At 38.9% G+C, this 27,016-nt stretch overlaps 1 protein-coding gene across 1 annotated transcript in view; it reads left to right on the plus strand.

The window, feature by feature from the left end:
* ERICH6 (glutamate rich 6) overlaps nt 1-17,026 on the plus strand; it is a 31,351-nt gene extending 14,325 nt beyond the window's left edge. Inside the window, 5 exon segments of the mRNA XM_021685959.2 lie at nt 640-785; nt 7,171-7,256; nt 9,167-9,322; nt 11,821-12,049; nt 16,763-17,026. Of these exon segments, the coding sequence (XP_021541634.2) occupies nt 640-785; nt 7,171-7,256; nt 9,167-9,322; nt 11,821-12,049; nt 16,763-17,026 (881 nt within the window).
* Nucleotides 17,027-27,016: the final 9,990 nt, after the last annotated feature.

Below are 27,016 nucleotides of genomic sequence, written 5' to 3' on the forward strand. Positions count from 1 at the left end.
AAAATGTTCATTCCAGTCAATGCATCAGTTAAGATGGTTCAGAAAATCTGGTATTTCATTTAAGTGGCTTCCGCTTACAGTTGTTATTGATCGAAATAAATTAGCAACATCTATAGAGCACTTTACAGGTAGCTGCAAAGAGCTTATGAGTTGCTATAGTATGGATAAAATTGAAGGAGCACTGATTTTTAGAATCAGAAGTTCTTGATTTATCTCCTTGCTTTTCTCCCTATAGGCTGGCTGATTTGGGGTAATTACTTAATCTTTCTGAGCATCAGGCAGCAACTCTACCACTCAGGAGCTATTGAAAAGATACTTAGAAAAGATAAATGTTTGTTGTGGTTTAAACTAAATCCCTAGTATAAAGTTCCTTGATATTCAACTATTTCCTACTAAACATAAGGTCAGAAAATTCCACTTAATGAAAATCATCTTTCTTCTTTTAACAAAGGAATGTTTTCATTTTTTAACAAAAGAAGGCGCTCACTTTAATTTAATGAAGAACCTCATTTTTCTTCCATTAAAAAAAAGTCTGATGAATCAATGCATTTGTAATAGGGTTTGAAATTTCATTTTAGAAGAGAGGTTTTGAAACATTTTAAACAAATATCTACTTTCATGTGTTTTTTTTTTCCTTAGATTCAAAGCACTTAAAAACAATTTCTTATCAACTTTCCATGGATATTCCAGAAAAAGAGCTAATTGCTGACAGACTACTTGATTTCCAACTAGAAAATAGAAACATTTCCATTGTTTGCTGTGATGCTAGAATAGCATGTGGAAAGGTGATTCTCTTGTAATTTTTTTACCCGTGACTCTTTAAAATCAGTTCTTCCTAAAATTGTAAAAGCTGTCATAATGAATATAACAGGTTGGCTACATAACACATTTAACTCTTTGTCAGGAAGAAATGGTTCACACTTGGCTCTTTAACTTCTACTAGACTTTATGTTTTTTTAGTCTCCATTGGATAAATTCTAGTTCACAACTCTCTAAACCATGTCTGTCAGAATTAAAAAGTCATTTTTGAGGGTCATAACCAGTAGAAATCAGACCAGGACTGCGTACTGCCCTTATTTTGGATGCCGTGGCCCTTGGGATGTAGCTGGAGACTGTGTCATCTTCCTTGGAGGCCTCCTGCACTGTTGAGTTGTCGGCATGAGCCAGCAGAGCATTTTGGACTCTCTGACCCTTTCAGCTGTTAGCCCTGTCACCACCGCTCATCATGGTTACATTGTTGCTGTTCTTAATAAAGCTTGTCAAAACTTGAAAAAAAATGCTTTTACATACATTTTATGGCGAGCTATTTTGGTTAAAGCCTTTTTATTTTAAAATGTGATCATTGGAACATTTGGAAGCCTTAAAAAACTAGAAAGAAGGGGGAGAAAATCACCAAAAGCCTCAAGCACTTCCCCCAAATCATTGCTAATATTTCAATATTTTCTAGATCCACACTGCCCTATAGGGTAGCAACAACTACATATGGTTATCTAAATTTAAAATAACTAAAATAAAATTTAAAATGGAATTCTTCAGTCACACTAGTCTCATTTCTAGTGCTGAACAGCTGTGTGTGACTAAGGGCTACCATATTGCAGTGCTGATAAAAAACATCATTATGGTCACCAAAATTTCTGTTAGATGGCACTGTTCTAGACTTTTTACCCTTTGGCTTTGGTTGACATTCTTGTAATTATATGACACGTGTAATTTTTATCTCTTTTTAAAATTTATTATAAAAAATATTTCCATGATATTATATAGCTTACATTAACAGCATTTTAATATCTATGTGCTCCTTTATGTAGTTTATCTCACCATTCCCCTATTATTGGACAATACAGGTTAACAGTTTTTTTGCTATACTAAATAACATTGCTTTGAATATCTTTGTGTATAAATGTATGTTTATATAAGTATATTTTTTCAGAATAGATTTCTAGAAATTAAATTATGGAGACCAGATTTCTTTCTTTTGGGTGATATAGAATTTAAGGTGTGGCAGTGAACTGAGGTGACTGACAGAATCAAATCCAAATCCTGTCTGGGGGAAAGTCACCTATCCGGCCCTCAGATTTCTCTTGCAAATTATACTTCAGATTCAGTTACTAGCACATAGTGAAAAAGAATCAAGAATGCAAGGAAATTCAACACCACAATTGAAAACCCAGAGGAATAATATCTAATTAAAAAAAGACCTGCAAAGACTCTGGAAATTAAACTATGCTTATAAAAATAAAATATCAGCTTGAAGATATATGGAGGGAACAGAAATCTATTGTGACATAATCAGTTTGTAAAGAAAAAAATGGAACTTATAGAAATGAAAAATATAACAACTGAGGTTAAAAACTTAAAAGATGACAGTAACACGGGTTAGACCCAACTAAAGAGAGAACCAATGACCTGGAAAAAAAGGTAAAAAAATAAATAAATAAATAATGAAATTCTCCATGGGAACAAAAATAAGAATACAGAATATAAAGTATATGATATGATATGAAAATGAGGTGTCTAAAACACATTTATTCAAAATCCCAAAAGGAGAAGAAAAAGATAATCAGACAGAGGCAGTATCTGAATTTTCTAGAACTGATAAATGAGAAGAGCCCGCAGATTTTGCCCAGTGAATCCCAATCAAGATGAAATAAAGAAAAAAAAAATCCTAGACATGTCAGAGCAAAACCAAGGAACACAGAGGGAAAAAAAATCTTAAAAGCAGCAGAGAACAAAAAGTTCTGTTTATATTTAAAGAGAATTATACCATCAGATAACCTCCCAACAGCAACAATGGAAGCCAGAAGGCAATGGGAATTATCTTTAGGGTGCTTAAAGAAAATAGTGGTCAATCTAGAAGTCTATAACCAGTTAAAATATTTTTCAAGAAAATATGTCCAAAAAGACATTGTCTCGTAAAGTCAAAGATAATTTGTCACTAGTAGCCCCTCATTAAAGGAAATTCTAAAGAATGTGCTTTGTGTAATTGGATGGTCTGAGATTCAAGAAATATGGAGAAAAAGTGGTACATTAGACCTTTTTTCATGTTGATTTATAAAAATTCTTATACATTTAGGATACGAGCCCTTTGTATGTCATATTGCTGCAACCACTTTTCACTTCTTGGTTTGTCCTTCACCATTTTAATTGTAATTTATCAAATCCTTCATGGATACTGCTTTTTTTCATTGGCTGGTAAATCTTTCCCAGACCTGAGATAATACAGCTATTCTCCTATGTTAAAGAAATCTCTGTAGTTCTGCATTTCACATTTAGATCTTTAATCCACTTGGAATTGATTTTTACATATAATGTGAGGTAGTGGTCCTAATTTCATTTAAAAAATATGGAGGGGCGCCTGGGTAGCTCAGTTGGTTAAGCATCTGCCTTCGGCTCAGGTCATGATCTCAGGGTCCTGGGATCCAACCCCACTTTGGGCTCCCTGCTCAGCGAGGGGTCTGCTTCTCCCTCTCCCTGTGCCCCTCCCCCTCTTTGTGCTGGCACTCTCTCTCTCTCTCTCAAATAAATAAATAAAATCTTAAAATATACATATATGGATACCGGATTGTATCCAGCTCTATGTATTGAAAAAGATTTCCTTTTTTCCATTACCATGCACTGGCGCTGCTGTCCCACATCAGATGTTTATGGCTGCATGAGTCTGATTCTGGACTCCTTACTCTGTATCATGGATTTCTTTATCCTGCCCCAACACTACACAGTCTTAATTACTATATTTTGTGATAGATCTTAATATCTGGTAGAGCATATTCCTCTCTCTCAACCACCTTCTTTAAGAATGTCGGCTCAGGGCACCTGGGTGGCTCAGCCAGTTAAGTGTCTGCCTTTGGCGCAGGTCATGATCCCAGGGTCCTGGGATCGAGCCCCGCATCGGGCTCCCTGCTCGGCGGGAAGCCTCCTTCTCCCTCTGCCACTCCCCCTGCTTGTGTTCCCTCTCTCGCTGTGTCTCTCTCTGTCAAATAAATAAATAAATAAATATTAAAGAAAAAAAAAAAAGAATGTCTTGGCTCTTCTAAGTTCTTGACATTTCCTGTAAATTTTAGAATTGACTTGTGAAGACCTCCATTACCCCAACAACACACAAATAATACAGTCTTGTTAAAATGTGAATTGCAGTTGCAGTGTATCTAAAATCAATTTGGGAAGAATGTCATCTTTAAAATACTTAATCTTCCAATCCATGAACATTGGGTCAAATTTATTAGAGGGGTTGTTCAAATATTCTATTGTTTTATTACTTTTTTGGTCTAACAATCCTTGCAATTTTTGAGAGAGGTAGGCTAAAATATCCCATTGTGATTACGGAATTTTTGATTTTTCCTTTTCCTTTTGTGAAATTTTGCTTTATATATATTGAAACTATCTTAATATGGGAAAAATATTTTGTAAGGTTGTATCCTCCTAGTGGATTTAAACTTTTGTCATTATGAAGTAATCTTCTTTATCTCTGGTAATATTCCTTAGTATTTTCATGTATCATTTTTATTTATAATCTTTTTGTATCCTTATATTTTAGATTTGTCTCTTGTAAACAATATATGGTTGGAATTTTTCCTTAAAAAAAGAACTAATCTGACATTCTTTGTCTATTAACTGGAGTATTTAGTCTATTTACATATAATAACTGACATTCGTTGATATTTTCTATTTGTTCCCTGTTATGTGTTTTTCTTTTCCTTTATCCTTTCTTGTCTTTTGGGGGAATATTTAAAATATGTCGTTCTATTTCTTCTTCTACCTCTACAAGCTTGGAAGTTACACTCTCTGCTTCTATCATTTTTCTGGCTACCCTAGAAATTTCAGCAAGTAAACTTAATTTATCCAAGTCTGAAGTTAAGCTTTATTATTTGCCCTTCTCTCATATATTGTACCCAGAGATAGAATGGCTGAATCCCAAGATATGCCTGTTTTTCACTTTACTAGATGAAGCCAAAATGATTTCCAATTTTTTGGACCAAATTACATTGACCCACTAGACAATGGTGACTGTTGTTCTGCATCCTTTCCAATAGTTAGTACTATCAGAGGTCCCATTTTCTTTGCCAGTATGATAGGTATGTACTGATCTCTAATTGCGGTTTTAATTTTCCTTTCCCAGGTTACTAATGATGTTGAGCACCTTTTCGTTTATTGACTGAGATTTCTCCTTTGAGAAGTGCTCAAGGGTATTTTGAACCCATTTTTTTCTTTTTTTTCTTTTTAAAGATTTTATTTATTTATTTGAGAGAGAGAGAATGAGAGAGCACATGAGAGGGGGGAGGGTCAGAGGGAGAAGCAGACCCCCTGTCAAGCAGGGAGCCCGATGTGGGACTCGATCCCGGGACTCCGGGATCATGACCTGAGCCGAAGGCAGTCGCTTAACCAACTGAGCCACCCAGGCGCCCTGAACCCATTTTTTTTCAAATGGTCATAATATCCAAGAGGAACTGGGTACCAGCATACATGCATAAGGATGTTTGTGGTATCATTGTTTACAATAGTCAAAAACTGGGAATGACCCAAATATCTATTAAATAAATAGTGATAAATTCATACCATGAAATACTATACACAAATGAAAGTTAGTGGACCACAGCCACAAACTGGAACATGCATGAAACTCACATACATAATATTGACAGAAAGAAACAAAATATTAAAGATATTTTTTTATGTTTCTACTTATGTAAAATTCGAAATGAGAAAAAATTGAAGCTATATTGTTTAGAAACTATAAAAGTGCAAAGAAATGACTATGAAATCAGAATAGTGGTTATGTCTAGGAAAGAAAGGTATCGACTTTGAGATAGACACACAGAAGGGCTCCTCAAGTATTGGCATTGTTCTATTTCTTGACCCGGATGGCGATAATAATGGGTGTTCACTTTATAATTACTCATTACAAAACAGCATGTTTTAGCACTTTTCTGAATGTATTTCATATTTCAAAATTTTTAAAATGAAAAAAATGTGTTATCTTCCAAAATAAATGGCAATATTTATGTGAATATTTCAGTAGTTTCATTGTTTAGCCCTAGAAATTCTTAAATCTATTTTACTACAATACAGGATTAGGAATAAAAAGAATATTTAACTAGAAATGTTACTGGGGGTGCCTGGGTGGCTCAGTCAGTTAAGCGGCTGCCTTTGGCTCAGGTCATGATCGCAGGATCCTGGGATCGAGCCCTGCATCAGGCTCCCTGCTCCGCGGGAAGTCTGCTTCTCCCTCTCCCTGTGCCCTTCCCCCTGCCTGTGCTCTCTCTCTCGCTTTGTCAAATAAATAAATAGAATCTTAAAAAAAAAGAAAAAGAAAATGTTACTGGGCACAAATTCATTTCCCTATTGAGTATTACATATAAAATAGTTTAACTTGGAGATATATTAAGGATTATCTCCCTGTATTTCTTTCTTCATCTTCTCATACACCATTAGTGTTTTGCTCAAATAACTTCAAGAGCAAACTTGAAGAGACACTAGATGCTACAGCTCATACTTGAGTTTAAAGTCAGTCTGTTGAAGTATAATTTATATACAGTAAAATTCATCTTTTTTAGATGTACAGCTCTATGAATTTTGGCAGTTATGTAACCACTACTACAATCAGCATATAGAATATTTCCATCGTGCTAAGGCTGCTATTTAATCTTCTATTTTGTTTCTATAGTAATATGTGAATAAGGTAAAAATTTAAAAAAAACACAAAACCCTTCAAACAGATATGTAATTTCAGATTCCTGCCTGAAAGCTTTTATCAAGTTATCTGCAGGGGTTAGGAACAATCTTTAATGATTCCTAAGGATTGTTCCCTGTCACTGTTGCAGGGCCAAAAATTTAAATTAAGAAATGGTTTGTAGGGGCGCCTGGGTGGCTCAGTCGTTGAGCGTCTGCCTTCGGCTCAGGTCATGATCTCAGGGTCCTGGGATCGAGCCCCGCATCGGGCTCCCTGCTCTGCGGAAAGCCTGCTTCTCCCTTTCCCACTCCCCCTGCTTGTGTTCCCTCTCTCGCCATGTCCCTCTCTGTCAAATAAATAAATAAAATCTTAAAAAAAAAAAAAGAAATGGTTTGTATCACTGTCTAGCAAGCAAGGAATGCCTTTTATTATCATAATTAATGCGTTGTATCTGGAACAATTAACAGTTAAGGGTCCTTTCATTTTCTGTGCTATATACATAGATCATGAGGAACGAGCTCTTAGAGAAGCACTACAAACATGGAAGCAAGTTTCTGACTTCATTTCCAGATGGAACAACACAAATATTGTATCCTTTCAACAAGTTGTTTTTATTAGCTTTATTTCTTCACAGAAAGAGAGAAAAAAATATATAGAAAACTATAAAGAAAAAGCAGATATTACCCAAATCCTACCACCCAGAGAAAAGCTATTAACATCTTTTTAATATATCTTTCCTTTTTTCTATGAGCATATATATAATTCTTTAAAAATTAATTCAACTCGTTATTCATATCTTTCAACTTGCCCTCTTCGTATAATATTAAATAGCAATGTTATAAGTATATTATAAACAATAAAGATAGAAATACACCACCATTTTTATAACCACAAGGTATTTCATTATAGGGATGTACCATAATTCATTTAATCTAACCACAAAGGCGGTTTCACAATTTTTTACCTTATATACAACAGCTAAATGAACAACTTTTTGCAGACTTTGTTGCATACTTATCACTTATTTCCTTGAATTGAATGTCTAGGGGTAGTAACTCTGGCTAAGAAATTACAGACATTTTAAAGCTTTGATAGATTTTGTCCCCCAGAAAATGTGTACCAGTTTACACATCCATGAGCAGCACGTTATTTTTTAATACAAAAATTTGATATCCATTTTATGGAACACTAAGTTATTCATCACTTGAACTTCTGCCTGGTGGCCAAGCCATTTGCTATTTTGACATAAAGGCCATTTAATACATCAAGGAAAGTAAAAAAAACAAAAACAAAAAAACTATGAAATAAGGAGGGCTTTTTGGTGAATGAAGGTCCCACTTTTATAGGAGAAAGTCATGTTTAGTTTTAGTTTCCTAAAAGTTTAGTCAAACCCCAATAATCAACCAGAAAAATGACTTTCATGGCATAGGAAGTATACGAAGTTTTTGTTCAGGCCCCATGAGAAAAAGTGTAGGTTTTGTCTTAATTATATCAATAAATTTTCCATAACTCCCCCCAAATTTTATTATTAGTTATCATTTCATGCCCTGGCTTTAATTCTTAATTCTCCTGAAAGCTTTGCCTGCTTTTCAAAATGACTCAATCTTGTGTTTACTTTTCCTCTGGGCTTTGCTGATCAGCTTAGAAGGGACTGAGTATTAATAGTAAATTATCTTCAGTAGACTTTACTCATTTTGATGCTATTGTAAATAGCATTATTTTCTTAATTACATTTTCAGGATGTTCACTGCTAGTACGCAGACGTACAATTTAATTTTTGTACATTGGTCCTGTAGCCTACAATCCTGTGGAACTCGTTTGTTAGTTCTAATATATTGTTTTGTGGATTCCTTAGGATTTTCTATATACAAGAGTAGGATAGTTTCACAGCATTCATTTCCAATCTGGATGGCTTTCGTTTCTTCTTCTTTCATAAAATTTCCCTAGTTAGACCCTTCAGTGCAATGTTGAATAGAAGTGGGGAGAGTAGACATTTTCATTTGGTTCCTAATCTTAGGGGGAAATCACTCAGTCTTTCACCATTAAGTATGATGTCAGCCATGGGTTTTTGTTAGACACTATCAGCTTGAGGGGTTTCCCTTTTATTCCTAGTTCATTGAGTTGTTTATCATGAAAAGGTATTGGATTTTGTCAAATGCTTTTTCTGTGTATATTGAGATTATCATTTTTTTTGCTCTTTATTCTATCAATATATTTCATTGATTGGTTTTTAGATGTCAAGCCAACCTTGCATTCCTGGGATAACTCCACTTTGTCATAGTATATATGTTTTTTTATATGTTGCTAGATTCCATTTGCTAGTATTTTGCTGAGACTTTTTGCATCTTGTAAAAATATTTTGATCCCATAAAAAGCATAAAATTATTTTTGTAATAACAGTAGCTCTCATTCCAGAATGGTTTCAAAGTCTCTCTCATAAATTGAATTTATTCCCAGAAGGACCATTAGAACAACTCAAATGACCTTATCTGATCTCAGCTACCCATCTGGAAACCTAGCCATCATCCGAGTGCCCAACAAAGTAAGTGGTTTCACTTGTATAGTCCAAGAAGACATGCCAACTGACCCTGCGATCCTGGCATTGCTAGATTCTTCTGGCAGAAGTTCCTGCTATCATCCCAATGGAAATGTCTGGTAGGCTTCTAGGTTTCTCCTGCTGCCATTTGCGGGGGGGGGGGGTTGTAAAATTTTACTTTTTCTTTTATTTTTTCCAACTTTATTGAGATATAATTGACATATAACATTGTGTAAGTTAAAGGCATAAAATGTGTTGATTTGATACACTTACATATTGCAAAATGATTATCACATTGCATTAGCTAACACCTCCATCATGTCACATAATTATCACTTCTTTTTTGTGTTGAGAACATTTAAGATATACTCTCTTAGCAACTTTCAAATACACACACACACATACACACAGTATTATTAACTATAATCTCTATGCAGTACATAAATCCCTAGAATTTATTCATCTTATAGCTGGAAGTTTTTTTTTCCTTTCAAATGATAAAAATAAAAATAATTTAAGAATTATTTAAGTTAGTGATCTTTAGATAGTAATGTTCAACTCAGAGAAAATTTTTATTTATGTCATCCCATTTCTTCTCAGTGGAAAAATCCCAGGCAACTATGTAAAACAAAGCTCATGATATTCTTTCTATAAACTGTAAGAAAATATGAACTTTGTGATTTCAATATTAGAAAAAAATCTCTAAATAAATTATATGGTCACCCAAGGGATTTGTGATAGGAATCCAGGTGGTCTCTCTAGAGCCTATGCCTGTTAATGTTATACTACCTCATCTATGGAAATAATTTACAATGGATAGCTGCCACACTGTGTTGTTATAGTTTTTTGTGTGTGTGTGTTATGTTTTGAGATATATCTATAACTATTCCAAGATTCCTATAGCCACAACCAACAATAACATACAAACAAAATCTCGGCAGATCCTGATCTTATTTTGATCTACGAACATATCTATTCTGTGACTTTGCATTATTTCATTTAGCCTGAGGAAGTGAAATTTGGGTTCTAACTTCAAAGGCACTTCCAACTTCCTGAGCTTTTCAGAAAGAGATACTATTCCCCTTTAAGTTATTTACAGGAATAACAATCTCATCTTGAGAAATTCCATTCATAATTGACAAAGTCTGGACATTCTGCCAGTATTGAGAAAGTTAAGACATTTGTGTTTTTCAGGTCTAATGCAGTAGTCAGTCCATTAACCCTATGTGTAGTGGAGAATTTCTATTTATCCTTTGGGGTTCAATAGCAATTCTAGATTACATCTGGTCAGGTACTGTATTAATTGTCACCAGATATCCATTGGTTTCTAGAACATTTGCCCTCTCTATGAAGTCCCCTGACCCACTAGCTGGATCCCTGGTCCTCTGATGTGACTTCTGCATACTCTCACTGCCCCTTCTAGCTGCCTCTGCCTTTCGTATAGCAAGCCCATCTCCGCTGCTGGCCCCATGTTCCTTGAAGGCATACTCTGAATCTTTGCCACTACCAGCATGTATCTGTACGTGATATAGACTCAAATAATGTTTATCAAATGAACAATTTATCTACATAATTTTAGCCAAGTATTATTTTCATCCACATTCCAAGACAAAAGGAAACTTCCTCCTCCCATATACAATAAGATCATCACCTCAATTTCTCATTTGCACTTTTGGTATTAGATTACTGCCATTAATCAACAGTGGGGAAATAAGATATGATCTTACTCTAGGGCCCCTCATGGCCAATTCATCTAGTTTTTGAAAAAATAATTTATTATCAAATTCAACCACCTTTCTAAATACCTGGAACTGGGTATTTACCCTATTCCCTCTCCTCAAGAAAGCAATGGCGATCCAAGTTGGAAGAAGGTGAGAGAAGAGGAGATAACTAAGTAGAATGGCAGTCCTTAGTGCCACTGGAGCTCAGACTGTGCTGGGCCTAATATGTATGTAATGTAGTAAAATGTGGCATCAGCTACACCAAGAGACTGGGGAGACCCCATTAGTCTAAGCTCCACTTTGTGCTCCATCACAAGGCTCTTCACTGGCACTCTGAGCCATCTCAGAGATGTTCCCTGAGCCTCTCCTGCCCACACCTGGCCCTGATGAGAGCCCTCCTAGAAGGACTCCTGGCTCCCAATTGCTGGGTACTGTTAGAACACAGCTGTCCTGTACTGAGGCCAATGGGGCCTTCCCCAAGACTTACAGCCACTGGTCTTCATTTTGTCCTGGGGAAAATCTAAGCACTGGTATTCTCCCCTCTTCAGGTACAGCCTGCTCGCCTCTTCTGCATGTCTTCTTGTCCAGACTAAACCTTCCCTGCTCCCCCTTCATTCTCCCCAGCACACAGTTTTCCAGATCCCTTTATGATCCCAGTTCTCTCTTTGGGACCCAGTTTGGTTTATCAGTAGGTCTTGGATTGGATCCACCACTTTAAATTAGTATAAAATTCAGTCACAGTATTATCATTCCCAAGATTACCTGAGGTTTTGCACTATTCGTATGCTGTTGGCTAGCATTAACTGTTGCTCCCCTTGGCTAGCAAGCGACAGGGCTAATTTTAAGGTCGAAGTATAATGTTACTGTTTATAATTTTTAATTTCCTTTCTGCCCAGGGTATACATCAATATCTTAGGAGGTCAATACTCAGATCAAGCTGGCAACAGAATAAGGGCTTGGAATTGGTCCAGTTCTGTCGCTTCCTCACCCTTTGTTTCATTTAAACCTGTCTTTCTGGCTTTGAACCATTACATTGGAATTCGCATCCTAGAACAAGACAAGATTTCAATCACTTTTCTAGCAATGGGCCAACAGGCAAGAATCAGCGTTGGGACCAAAGTGAAGGTAGGTACATTTTTGAAAACAGTTCTAAGCATTTAGAATAATAAGAGTAAATGACTTTTGTTAATGTTATTACTGACAGATTATACTTGCGTGTAATCTACTGTCCACTAAGAGTTTTGGAATTCAATGAAAAAAACACATAATGAAAATTTCATATGGAATTGAGGTAACCTTTTTGTTTGTTCTTCAGAAATTCCTTTTAGTTCAGAGTGGATCCAACTAACGTTTACTGTGTTTACTCTGTGCCCAAGTAGTGCTACTTTGGGGGTTTGGTTTTAGGATTTTGTATTGTGTTTGTTTTTCCTTCGTGCTATAGCAGAAAGCCCTGGGCTGAGTCAGGAGACCCAGGTTCTAACCATGTTCAAGACCAAGTATAAGTCCCATCTCCTTGGAGACACTTCCCAGACCTCCTAGCCCTTTGCCCAATCAGGGTCCGGCATGGCTTTCCCTAGGGTATCCATGTACTCACTTCTGTCCCTGTGCTTGCTGGACCATGCTGCCTTACTTGCCCTTGGGTCTGCCTTTCCTACCAGATGGTGAGCTCCAGAAGGACAAAATCTCTGCCTTACTGATTCCTCTACCCCACCCAGGGCATGGCCTAGAATACATTCTCAGTAACTGGCAGTGGTTAAGAACATGGCCTTCAGGTTACAGGGACACAGTTTCATACCTCAACTTTGCCACTTAGCTAAGTGGGTGAACTTGAACTTCAGTTCCCTCTTCTGTAAGATGAGGATAATGATTCCCACCAAATAGATTGCTGTGAAGAGTCAATGCGAATGCAAAGTACTTAGCATGGTGCTTGGTACCAAGTACTCAGTAAACGATAGCTCCATATAGAGTTTGTCAATTATATGTCAATAATGTTGAAATATATAGAGATAAAGAGATAGAGAGGGCGCCTGGGTGGCTCAGTTGGTTAAGCGACTGCCTTCGGCTCAGGTCATGATCCTGGAGTCCCTGGATCGAGTCCCGCGTCGGGCTCCCTGCTCGGCAGGTAGCCTGCTTCTCCCTCTGACCCTACCCCCTCTCATGTGCTCTCTCTCTCTCATTCTCTCTGGCTCAAATAAATAGATAGAATCTTTAAAAAAAAAAGATATAGAGATAGAGATAAATAGAGGTCTATGTAGCTTATCTAGTATGTGGCTCTGAACAAGTCCCTTAAACTCTGAAACCCTTTGTTTCATCAATTATTAAAGGAAGAGATTGCTCCAGATTTCAAAGGCGTTGTCAACCTCGAAAAATTCTACACTTTTAAATAAGTGGAAATATAACCTCAATATTCAGCACAGGCAGGAATATCTCATAAAGACCAAACAAAAGGGATACTTCGGAGTCCACCAACAGAGAGTGAGGGTCTACAATGTGCTCGGTATTATTCCAGCCACTTTTGGTCAATCTGGCTACTGCGGTCAGTGGTTCAGACTCCAGACAAACTTCTTTGTTAGAAATCTATAAGATAGGCTTCTTTTGGTACATTACATTCATGGTGAATGCATTCTTAGCAAAAAACGTAAAAAATGTTCTCTCTCTCTCCCCCCTCGCTCCTTAGAAAAGAATTTTAATCAGAAAGAGTCATTGTGATGCAAAAAAAAAAAATTGATGTTAAAAGTTTTTCCATTTCTCATTGTCCTCATGTTCACCCTTATGTTAGGTTTTTTAAAATTACAAAAGTGATATGTTAAATACATTTTCATATTTAAAGATTCAAATAATACAGAAATAGAGTAAAAAATCGAGATTCCACTTTCATCCTTTCATCTATTCTAACCCCTTTCCCAAAAGTAATCACCACCCCAAATTTAGTATTCCTCTATTCAGTGTATTTAAAAATTATTCCTACACATCTCTTTTAAAATAAAAGTTGAATCCTATTGCTTGTATTGTTGGGGGGATTCTCTTTGTTTTTGTTTTCCACTTAAGGAGTATTAGGGGTTTTTCCATGTCTACATTTCCAAGCATATTTGTCTACTTTATTTTTAATTGCTCCATAACGTTTCATATGCACTATAGTTAATTTATGCCACATAGAGCGGCCTCCCAGTGACACGGGCCAATTATTCACTTCCTCCTCCTGGAAGCATTTCTTGCCTTACTTCCAGGACACTGCTCTCCCTTGATTTTCCTTCCACCTCGGGGACTGTTCCTTCTCATTTTTCTTTGCTGACTCTCTTCACCTCCCCATTTTCTACATATTGAGGGACTCCAGGCCTCTCCCTGGGGCTCTTCTTCATCTCCCTAGATGGTCTCATGGAGTCTCCTGTCCTTAAATACCACCTCCATCTTGATAACCCTTTCATTTTCTCTCCCATGAACTTTTAGCTTGCACATCCCGGATTCCAACCCTGCATCTCTGTTTGCATGTCTAAGAGGGCATTAAAAACTTAGCCCCTGAAATTAGATCTTAGAGCTTGCCCCACCCTCAGTCCTCTCCACCTTGGACAATGACAGCTGCGTTCCTTCGGTGCTCAGGCCACTTTGGAGCAGTACTCCCCCTCTCCACATCACAGCCTCACATCTGTTCCCTGCAGGTCCTCTAAACCCTACCTCCCATACAGCTCCAGTCTCAAACCCTTGGTCTCAAACCTTCTCATGTCCTCCCATACCATCCTTCTTGTCTGCCTCTTGGGCCGAGTCCATCTCTTATTTAAATCATTATAAGAGCTTCCTGAGTCTCCCTGCTTCTGGCCTTCCCCAGGTTGACTCTTAAGGCTCTGTCGTTAGGAAATTCAAGATGTTGACTATCTTCTTGGCACGTTGTGCCTTCTGCCTTGGGCCGGCCTGATCTGCCACCTCACGCACGTATTAGCTCTTCAGCTCTGCCCATTACAGGGCTCAGTGTAATCAGTGAAGTTCTTTGTTTTTATTTTGACAAATAGATTATAATATTATCAATATGTATTATTCCCAATGTCCCTACTAGTGACCTTTGCCTCAAATGCTATTCTGTATGATGTTAAATTGCTACACCTGCTTTCTTTTTAGTTAGCATTTGCTTGGTACATTTTTTGCATCCTTTGATTTTCTATGTTTTTATACAGTTTTAAGTTAGATGTGTCTCTTGCAAACAGTATATAACTGGATTTTGTTGCTTTCCCCAACCTTATAGACTTAATCTTTTAATACGTTTTATTTTAATGATCACTCTAAAATTAACACCTCTTTTTTTCTATATGCATAGAATTTCCAAGTCCTCTAGTTATTGCTTCTCTTTGACAACAATAATTCTCTCCAATCCCTCAGAAGGTATTTACCATATATATCCCAGAGTCTTCCTCTGGCTACTGTCTCCTTGAGTATTGGTATCTCTGATAGGTAAATCTGGCCTCTCTCTCACAGCCTCAAATTTCCTCAGATATTTGGTGATTCCTGGTTGCGTGTTCATTTTGTATTTGAGAATCCCTGCTTTCCTGCATGTTCTGCTTACTGAAGTTGGTTTGTGGGGACTGTGGGAAAGCGGTATGCGCTGTTGAGGGCTAGAAGGCTAGCCCCAGTGCCAGACTTCCAGCTCCAGCCTGTGCAGCCTGGGGGCACCGGGGTTGAAAACGGGAACACCCCCACCCACGTAAGGGCTGCCTCCCAGCTGATCAACTGATCCTTCTAATATTTACCTCAGGGCCCCTCCTCCTTCTCACTTCTGTTAACTTTGATCTCAGGATGTGTGCGTTTGGGTTCGTGGTTACATTTGGTCGTTTCTCTCTCTATGGATATGTCCCATCTGTTTTTTGATATTCAGGAATTCCGTAAGATTATTCCTGTTGATCTAAATCTTTCCTATTTCCTAGAACCATTATTGATTTACTCTCTTAAAAAGTTTTCTGTGATTCTATGGAATTCGGGATTGAAGGGAAGTTAAAAATGCTGGTCCATTCTTTGTTACTCATCCGTCTCATACTCCCTCCCCGTCCTTCCCTCTCCCGCTCCCTCCCTCCCTACCTTCCGATGCCGGCGCCTGAGGGAATGCCGTGCGTGGCGCGTCTCCTGCAGGTAGGTGGTCACTCCGCTCGCAGCAGGTAGTGGTTCAGCTTGCATTTAGCCCACCCCACTGAGGCTAAACGCCCCTCCTCAGCTGGTCCCGAATCCACACACGGGAAACACACACAGGCGAGACTGTCCTGACAGAGCCATTCCCCTTCCTGCAGCGGCAAGGAGACGTCAGCCTGCAGCACCAAAGGCTGTGGGGAAGGGGAAGAGCAGAGGCCAAGGGAGGCTCAGGGAAAGGTTAAGGCGGACCGGCTTCCTGGAGGTAGCGGCACATTTCAGAAGGAAAGGAGCTTCAGCCGTCCGGCTCCTACTTGAAAGCTCAGCTGAGGTGCCGACGCCTTCTCTGAGGAAGGCTGCCCGCTCAGTGCCCTCCTAGCCTCCAGTCCAGCACTGACCACGCTCTCCCCACTGGGAATCGCCCCGCGAAGGGACCGTGCTCGCGGCATCTTGGTGCTCCCCTCTGTATATGCTGAGACATTACTTGAATAGCTTGTAAGCCTTTGAAAGTATCCAAATTCGACGTGGTCAGGCCTGCGCTGGTCTCTCAAATCTCCGCAGCATTCTAGCTCATTCCTCCTTCAGATGAGATTAACACCGCTGCCCCCCGTTTGTAGATAACGAGACTCAGGGGATCCAGCTCCGAATTAGTGCCGCCCGCGCACCTCCTCCCGCCTCCCCGCTGCCACAGGTGGACCCTGAGCTTCCCTTCTCTTTCTCTTTGCTGAAAAGCTCCCTAACCCTGAGGAGATTCCGGTTCTCCGGTACCTGAATGGGGATGACCTGCTGCTGCTGGCCAATTTAATAAAGATTCGACGCCTGTTTCATAAACTTGAAGGATGTGCGCATTTTCCCTCCAGCCGGGTTTGGGAAAAATTAAAGCAACCTTCCTACCTTTCCTCACTTTCTGTAAAACTAATTGCCCTTTGTCACAATTCCGGTATAAAGAAAGATACAATAAAAACAATATCAGCTATAATAAATGGAAACACTTAACAAATGATGGTGCCTTCATTTTTTGTTATTTTGGGAGGCGGTCTGAGAGATTTCAAGAAAAGTGTAATGACCAGGAAATACCAAGAAATACGCTTTATTACACGTTTAGAACACATCCTGAGTCACCAGTAGCTTACATTCGAAGTTGGAAAACTAAACAACTCACTTTCGGGACACCAGAGAATGAGCGTGGTCATTCCTAAGTGTCCATTATCAGAGTTCTATCAGGAAAACAGAAAGCAGGGAGGATGAGATGCTTCCAAAACCATCCGAAAGGCTCTGGAAGTGAAGGTCAAGGAAATCCCCTGCTGGCTCTTGGGAAATCTGGAAGAGAAGGAGTCTCAGGAAGCCATGAAGCCAACAGCACCACAGTGAGCAGGAGCTCTTCCGGATGAGCTGCAGTCTCACCCAGGAGCGCAGGATCACAAGAAGGGGCCATCTACCCCATGTCCACCTCTCCTGCCCACCTCACAAACTTCAGGCCTCTCCCTAGGGAATGGACAGAGGTTCCTAGACTCAGGTCTTGATCAATGCTAAGTGTTTCAATTTTATTTTTGCCTTCTCCCCTCTTCCTTTTCACTGATGAATGAAGTTTTAGTTTCTATCAAGTGAGACAAGTATTAAACTAATTGAACTAATATGTATCTGTATAGCTCTTAAAAAAATAGCACATTTGTACAACACAAAACAATCACAACAAAGCCTTAACTGAATCTGTTTTTTGTACATCAGTAAGAATTATATTGGGAAGCTAAACCCAGAGTGGATACTGAATGAGGCCTTGATTAATTGGAGACTGGCGGGATAAAGAAATGACATCCTTTATCGTGTGGCTTCATGTTTAGTGACAGAATGTTATTTAAAATTATCTTCACTTTTATACTCTGGTTTCTCTTCAGATCAGATAAAGCTTTCACCTTTTAAAATTATCTTAACTTTAAAAATAATTACATGTGATAAAGAAATTGATGTTCCTTCTTTAAAAATGTATTAAAAATAAAAATGTTTCCAAGTGAAGAACATATCTATATCTATTAATCTATTAGGGTCATATCTCAAAGCAGTTTTATTTATTTAAAGGATTGGGTTGTTAAAAATAACAATAATGATATATCTTATTTTGAGTATATATACAAAAATTGGATTGGGGTATGCCATAGATTTTATATCAATGTCTGCTTTTCCGTATGGCTGTTTTAGGCAATCTCGGTATTGAATAATCCACTCTGCTAATTCATGGGTGGTTTTTTCTTTTTTTTCACAATAACAACCTCTTCAAAAAAATTAAACTCCTATGGCCATAAAGTTGTCATATACTAATACTACATAAATTGAGGGAGAAGAAAACACTTCAAATGTGTAGGTTTTTCCAGATGTAAATGTTAAAGAAATTACTGATGTACTTAAAGCTTAAAGGAGTACTACAAATCTTTGTCCCTCTTTATTTCTGATCTCAGGATTATGACTTTTATTTTTATTTTGTTTATGCATATTTTAGATTTTATGTACACATTTCTGACAGATAAAATAATCATATTTTAAGAAGACATATATGCACTTCAATGTAACTGATAAGCAAAGAAATTACAACACTTTGCTCCAGGTAAAGTTGGCAGCAAAGTGTGTTCAGCAAAGCCCTGCCTGGATCAAGATGTAAAAATCATGTCCGGTATATCAGCCTACACAAAGTTTTTGCGATATATGAGCCAAATATTTTAAAGTACATTTCACTGGTGGCCTTTTCTGCTAACAAAAGTAATACCAACTCATTGTAGAAAATTTGGGAGATTACAGAAAAGTATAAAGATTTTAAAAGTACTCATAATCCCACCACAGGGAGACAGTCATCTTTAATATTGTGCTCTATTTCTTTCTAGTCCCTTATCTGTATTTATGTATGGATATTTTTTTTCAAAGATTTTTATTTATTTGAGAGAGAGAGAGAGCACAAGCAGGGGGAGAGGCAGAAGGAGAGGAAGAAGCAGGCTCCCCACTGAGCCGGGAGCCCGATGTGGGACTCGATCCCAGGACCCTGGGATCATGACCTGACCAAAGGCAGACACTTAACTGACTGAGCCACCAGGGCAGCCCTGGATATGTTTTTAAAAAAATTTTTTTTCAAGCACGGGAATCAGTCATTGCCAATAAGCATTTTGACAGCTGGAGCAGCCACTCTGGAAAACAGTATGGAGGTTCCTCAGAAAGTTGAAAATAGAACTACTGTACAACCCAGCAATTGCACTACTGGGTATTTACCCCAAAGATACAAATGTAGTGATCCGAAGGGGTACATGCACCCCAATGTTTATAGCAGCAATGTCCACAATAGCCAAACTACGGAAAGAGCCAAAATGTCCATCAACAGATGAATGGATAAAGAAGATGTGGTATATATATACAGTGGAATATTATGCAGCCATCAAAAAACCCGAAATCTTGCCATTTGCAACGACGTGGATGGAACTGGAGGGTATTATGCTAAGCGATATAAGTCAATCAGAGAAAGACATGTATCATATGATCTCACTGATATTAGGAATTCTTAATCTCAGGAAACAAACTGAGGGTTGCTGGAGTGGTGGGGTGTGGGAGGGATGGGGTGGCTGGGTGACGGACATTGGGGAGGGTGTGTACTCTGGTGAGTGCTGTGAATTGTGTAAGACTGATGAATCACAGACCTGTACCTCTGAAACAAATCATACATTATATGTTAAAAAAAAAAAAGAGGATAGTAGGAAGGGAAAAATGAAGGGGAAATCGGAGGGGGAGACAAACCATGAGAGACTATGAACTCTGAGAAAGAAACTGAGGGTTCTAGAGGGGAGGGGAGTGGGGGGATGGGTTAGCCTGGTGATGGGTATTAAAGAGGGCATGTACTGCACGGAGCACTGGGTGTTATATGCAAACAATGAATCATGGAACACTACATTAAAACTAATGATGTAATGTATGGTGATTAACATAACATAATTAAATTAAATTTAAAAAGATAGGAAGAAAATTGCATTTCTACTCCCCAAAGAAAGTTGTAGAAATTAATCTCTATTAAATGGAGAGCTACTAAATAAGCCAATAAATTAAATGCACACTATTTGTTAGTAAAGAAACAAATACCTTCTGGAACTGTTAGTATTTCCATTTTCACAGGTAAATTCACTACCAGTTTATAAAAAATAAATGAATGAATAAATAAAGCAAAATCTTTTCAAGTTTAAATTTTAATGAAGGTACTAAATAAAATTGGTAACATTTGGGATGCCAATCACATATTCAGAAGCAAATGTTATACTTTAATAATAATTTTTTAAAACACAGAAATGAACTGTGCTTTTCTCCAACTGTGTTAGATAATACACAAAGGGTGATTTAAAAATATATTTTACTTCAAACTCAGTAATTATGATCATTCTATTGTTTCATTTTCCTACAACAGATATTACGTATGTATATTTTGTGCTCTACCTTATTCCAGAAACAGTGTAAGGAATCTTTTAGGAATATATTCAATTTAGAAAAAGAAAATAATTTTAGGGCGCCTGGGCGGCTCAGTTGGTTAAGCGACTGCCTTCGGCTCAGGTCATGATCCTGGAGTCCCGGGATCGAGTCCCGCATCGGGCTCCCTGCTCAGCGGGGAGTCTGCTTCTCCCTCTGACCCTCCCCCCTCTCATGTGCTTTCTCTCATTCTCTCTCTCTCAAATAAATAAATAAAATCTAAAAAAAAAAAAGAAAATAATTTTAAAGCATGTAAATATAACTGAGGCACTATGAAATGGGTTAAACTATTTCAAAAACACATCCCCTAGTCCTCTTGCTGAAGCCGGCACAAGACAACCTATAGTGAAAAGATAACTCTCCTCAAATTACACGCTTCCTTGGAGGGAGCGTCTTACCAGACACTACACTCGATCTTGGCTAAAAGGCTGAGAAGCGATGGGGAGCGATGGGGCGTGTCTTGTCATTTTTTCCCCTATGACACAGAGTGAAATGCAGGAACTAGGAATACCCTGGTTGGAGCCAAACTGGCAAATCAAAAGCAGGTGATAAAGACACTGTATGTGTGCCCACAGCCAGAAAGAGAACCGCTGGACTCTCTCTGTCACACCTCGTGGTGGCCCAGCAGTAGACGATGCACAGAACAGTCTAGGTGCAAACCAACACTGCTCTTCGCACCCACTTTTTACACACTGCTCTACAGGACTGGCACCGAGAAACGAAAACAACAGCGTAACGTCCATCCAGATTCTTCAGAGATGATGCTCAATTGAATCATTTTCCAAATACCCCGGGCGCTTCCTCTGTGTGAAACCATCAAGCAAAGTGACAACACAGTGGGAACAGTCCGCCTCTTGCTCGCCTGTTGATGGGAAAACCTACAAACACCTGACAAACGCTGAATGAATCAACAAAGGGAAATCTCTACCAGGGATATACGTGGCATGGAGCGGAATTCTGGGTGTCTCATCGCTGCTCCAGCCTAAGGACAGACTAACAGTGCCCCCAATTCAAAGGCTAGTTCTTACCTCAACAGTGCGTGGAGAACCTGGTTTTCTCTGGAGCTGCGCTGTGCCTGCTTACAGATTTGTCAGACACACAGCTGGTACTCTCTCTGTATAAACCAAATGTATTCATAAACCAGGTTTTCATTCCAGGTCTAGAATTCACCCCATTTATTTGTTCATCTGCTTAATAAACATTTATTAAATGACTCCTTTTTGCCAAGCACTGGTGATACGAAGTTTAAAACCATAGTTTCCTCTCTCCAGGGAAAAAGAGAGCATGACACAACAATGAGGTAAGTGCAGTGATTGGAAGTAGTACAGGGAGCACCCAAAAGAGACCACCTGTCCCAGCCCAGGATCTAGGTGTCATGAGGGGTGGAAGGCACAAAGGTGAGCGAATCAACTGTTCGATCTCAGAATAATCACAGTATTTTCTCCCAGAAGCAACAAGTAATCCCTTAGTAGGTCAACTGGATGCAGGAATCACCGGTGATTCAAATGATGCCCACAAAGTCATCACTGCCCAGACAATGAGTAAATGAATTATTCTCAGAGCCTTGAGGAGTCTTCCACACAATCAGTTAGCAAGAAAGGGCCAGAGGTGAGTCAGGCAAACCTCATCCTTTACTAAACACTTATGGAAGCAATAACGACCTCCAGAAAGATGGTGGGAGTCAGCGGTTCTGGGGATTGCAAGTAGAGGGGGCGGTGGCCTGACTTCAGTCCAAAGAAGAAGGTTCAACTGTGCACAGAGTCAATGCATGAGATCTTGGGACATCTCAGAAGGAAACAGATAGCACTAGACAGGGTGTCTGTATAGGATACCATCAGGGTCCTCCACATTCACCCTAATCTATACATACACCAGTGATCAGAAAAATGCTGGGACAGTGAATGTGGGAGAAGTGACAGGAAGGGGTAACAAGTCACCAAGTAGAGAAGGCATCAATGTGTACGTTTTCACTCAATAAAAATTTGGCACATGTCAGGCATTGTATGTGGTCCTCATAGAGTTTATATTCCACTGAGAGAAACAAAGTAAATAATTTCAAATTCTGATAAATACAGTGGAAAAAAAAAACCCCAGTAATGTGAATGAGAGCTATGGGTTAAGTAGGAAGATAAATAGGAGGACTACTTTATATTATGTGTTCAGAGAAGGCCTCTCCGAGGGGCTGATATACAAAGGTTGAGAAGGAGCCAGTCATGCTGGGCACCTGGGCAACTCAGTTGGTTAAGCGCCTGCCTTCGGCTCAGGTCATGATCCTGGAGTCCCGGGATCGAGTCCCGCATCGGGCTCCCTGCTCGGCAGGGAGTCTGCTTCTCCCTCTGACCCTCCTCCCTCTCATGCTCTCTCTCTCTCATTCTCTCTCTCGCAAATAAATAAATAAAATCTTTAAAAAAAAAACAAACCGGTCATGCAATGAGCTGGGAGGAGAGTGTCAGGCAGAGAGAGCATCCGGCTCTGAGGTGGGAATGAGTTTGCCTGCATGTTCCCGTCACAGAAAGAAGGCCCCCCAGAATGAGGTGAGGCTGGAGAGGTTGATCAGGCAAGGCAGGGCCGTGTGTGCCATGGCAAGGAGTTTGGATTTTATTCCACAGACACTTGTCCTTTTCTTTAAGGGGCTCCAATTTCTAGTCTTTGGAGTTGACCCTGCACTTCTTCTCTGTCTTATCCAGTAATGACAGGGGGAGCAAGGATGAAAAGCCACGGGGACACCCAGGTACCTTTGGAGAAAATATAAACTGGCAGCATCACTTTGGCCAGCAATCTACACTAATAAAGCTGAGGATGTGTATACCCAACACAAGGAGACAAAAACAAGCTTGTGCACTGCAGCAGTTTATAATAGCAAAACAAATTGTCCATCGACAGAAGAACAGTAAATTGTGGTGTGTTATGGACTGAATGTTTGTGTTCCTCCAAAACTCGTATGTTAAAATCTAATCCCCAATGTGGTGGTCTTTGGAAGTGGGGGCCTTTGGGAGATTATTAGGTCATAAAGACCAGGTAGGCCCTTTAGAATGAGGATAGTGCCTTTTAAGAAGAACCCAGAGAGTTAGCTCATGCTCTTTCCTCCACGTAAGAATTAAAGGAGAAATCAGTCTGCAACCCAGAGGAGGGCTTTCACCAGAACCCAACCATCCTGACACCCTGATCTCAGACTTCTGGCTTCCAGAACTGTGAGAAATAAATTCATGTTGTTTATAAGCTATCAAGTCCATGGTGCTTTGTTACAGCAGCCCAAACTAAGACATGGTGTCTCCATACAGTGGAATTTCATACAACAGTGAAAATGAATAAACTAGAACTATCTGAGTCAAAATAAACAACCCTCAAAAACATTCTCATTTTGAAGGAAAATATCAAAAGGGAAGAGGAATACTTTCAGTATTATTCTATTTATATAAAGTCTTAAAACATGCAAAGCAATCCCACATACCACTTAGGTAGACACACCTATGTAGAAAAAGTATGAAGAAAGGCATGGGAGTGATAAACGTCAGGGTTCGGGCTAGTGCTTCCCACTGGAGGCTTACACGATGGGGAGAGGGATGCAGGGCTTTGACTATCTCTCAAGCAAGGTGGTAAGTTCGTGGGCCTTCATTAATTATTCTTTATATGTATTTTTAATATCCAAAATTGGTCTTTTTTTCTCTTTTAAAAGGCTAGCCAGAAGCAGGCGAGCAAACAATAGAAGGCACTTGAAGAATTTTTTAGGAGAAGCAACAATCTTTGACTCAGCAGAAGCTTTAACTGGATTCTTGAAATCAGAGTAGGGAATCAGACCATGTAAGCCAGAACTTAGAAATTTCTTCTCTCCTCAGCCAAAGAATAAGTGATGTTCCTTTAATACATGACAGTCTTGTTTTTTAACTCTACCCTTACATAATTCACCAGAGACAGAGACCAGATTCAGAGCTTAACATGAACCATTTAGACATTCTTTACTCAGGTTCATTCAATTCACGGATTATCTGGAATGCTCACAGGTGATATTTTTCTATCTAAAAAGATGTGCTACATTTTCCTGTGTCCACACTACCTGACCCCTTTCCCCAGTGCCAGAATTATGCTCTTGACAATCCATTCACTGCAGCATTCAACAGAGATGGGGAAAAAAATCTCATTCCTAATTCCATAAAATCAAATGATTTTTTATGAACTCCTCTGTGGTCAAAAGGTAGATATGATGGTTTTTGACTAATTCTACAACAAAATAAGAGTGGGAGACAGGGTAAACTAATCCTCTGTCACACACCTCCATTGATTATAGTTTAAATCTCACATAATCCTGCAAATTTCCAACAACACCACAGACTGAAAGATGCTAAGTGACTTACTTAGGTCTCACAGCTGACCACACAGTGCAACTAGAAAGTGAGCCTTGGTCTTCAGATCTGATCCAATGTTCTTCCCTCTGTTCCTCGCCTGGATGCTCTTTGCCCAGAGCCAGAGCCCCAAGAACCATGGGCTGAAGTGGAAATCATCGGTTAGACCATCCAGGGGCGAGTCCCACTTCTCCACCAACTAGCTTTGTGACTTTGGGCTGGTTACTTAACCTCTGTGAGCCTCAGTTCTCTCAGCTGTAAAACGAAAAAGATAAAATCAAAGTCCCACAGCTATAGTGACCATGAGAGAGAATAGAGGTAGGGTGCCCAGCCCGCGGCCAGCTGTGCTCAGCCATTAGGGCCACTGTGATTGCTACGGAGACCCGGCAAAGCCGTGCCGGGATCTCAGCAGCCCATTCACACAGTCCTTCCCAAACCAGGAAAGGACCTCACCTCTCTTCTGAGGACCAACAGAATTAGAAATCGATCACAGAATAGTTTAAAAGTACTAATAGGAATGGAAAGCTGATTTCAGAAGAGAATGATTTCATTATTACTATTAAAATAAGTTATATTAATAAGTATTAAAAATAGTGGAAGTAACTTTGTATCATACAAACACATTGGCTTCTCTGTTACCCACAGATTAGATAGAAAGTACTAGATCAAACATATGCACACAATTCTGTAAGGGCACATTTAAGTTTCTGCCACGTTTATTGTTTATCAGTCCTAAAACAGATGAAATTTTAGGGTATGGATCCATTTCTGCTTCATTGAACTACAAAGACAAGGTTTAAAATAAATTATATCCTAGTGAATGGCCATAGGCCCTCCAGAAGGAAAAAAGCAATCCATCCAGACCAGTGATGTCAAACTTTTCCCTTCTCATGCCCTTAAAAAAATGTTTTTAATGCATGTTTTCCCTTGCATATCTTTCATTTGATGTCTATAAGGAAGGATTCATAATAAGTTTAAGAGGTTGTGAGGAACGTAATTTCTAATGTACTGTGAATCTTGACATTTTGAAATAAAACATTACTTTCTAAGATGAATTCAGTGGAATCTAAATGCCACCAACCTTAATGTAATATGACACCCATGCTTATCCATTTAAAAAATATATGAACTAGCTCTTCTTCAACATACCACCAGTTTGAAGATCACTATTCTTTCCACTTTGGTATATATTTTAAAAGTTCCACATAATAAGTAAACAAATGAACAAACACCACACACAACATACAAATATATATACATACATTTTATATTATATATGTGTATATTTTTATACTTATACACACATACATATATATATGCACAAAATCAGATGGCCTGGATTCTAAATTTAAATTGGTCTGGTATATCATATGACCTCACTAATATGAGGAATTCTTAATCTCATTATTTTTTTTTAAAGCTTCCCAGCTGATTCTCCAGAGCAGCCAAGGTTGATAACGACTGGATTAGGGCTAACTAACATCAGGGAGAAAATCCATTTCCCTAAAAGCATCCTAATCAGCACAGACTCCTGCCGACACTGGGACCAGCACAGTAGGTAGGGGCAGCAGGGCCTACTCCTTGTGTTCTTTCCCTTTGTGCTGGAAAGAAAAATCACCACCTCTACTCTGAAGAACTCTGGGACACAGTGGTTGTCCAGGAATTCAGGGACAGTGAAGGGTTCTGTCTCGTAAAGCATACGGCCTCATGCAGAGATCAAGCTGACAACCTCAGACTCAAAGGAAATGTGCTTTTTTTTGTTTAATCTGCTTCTCTGAAGAATCACTGCATCAGTTTCAAGTGTAGGGCTATTCCATCATCTGCTGTGTTGCAGGGCTTCGTCTACCTCTATAAGCAATGTGTCTGGTGTTCTACTGGCTACTTTAAAGATTTTTCTCTTTATTATTGGTTTCCAGAAGGTAGAAAAGCAATAGAAAAAAAAAAATCAATGAAACCAAAATTTGGTTCTTTGAAAAGATCAACAGAATTGACAAACCTTTAGCTAGACCAGCCAAAGGAAGAGAGAAGACTCAAATTACTTCAAACAGGAATGAAAGAGGGGACATTTTCCAAACTTACAGAAATAAAAAGGATTATAAGGGAAAACTAGGAGCAGCTGTATGCTAACACATCAGGTAATTTAAATGAAATGGAAAAA

Source organism: Neomonachus schauinslandi, chromosome 1 (genome assembly GCF_002201575.2).
Source record: "Neomonachus schauinslandi chromosome 1, ASM220157v2, whole genome shotgun sequence".
Classification (NCBI taxonomy): domain Eukaryota; kingdom Metazoa; phylum Chordata; class Mammalia; order Carnivora; family Phocidae; genus Neomonachus; species Neomonachus schauinslandi.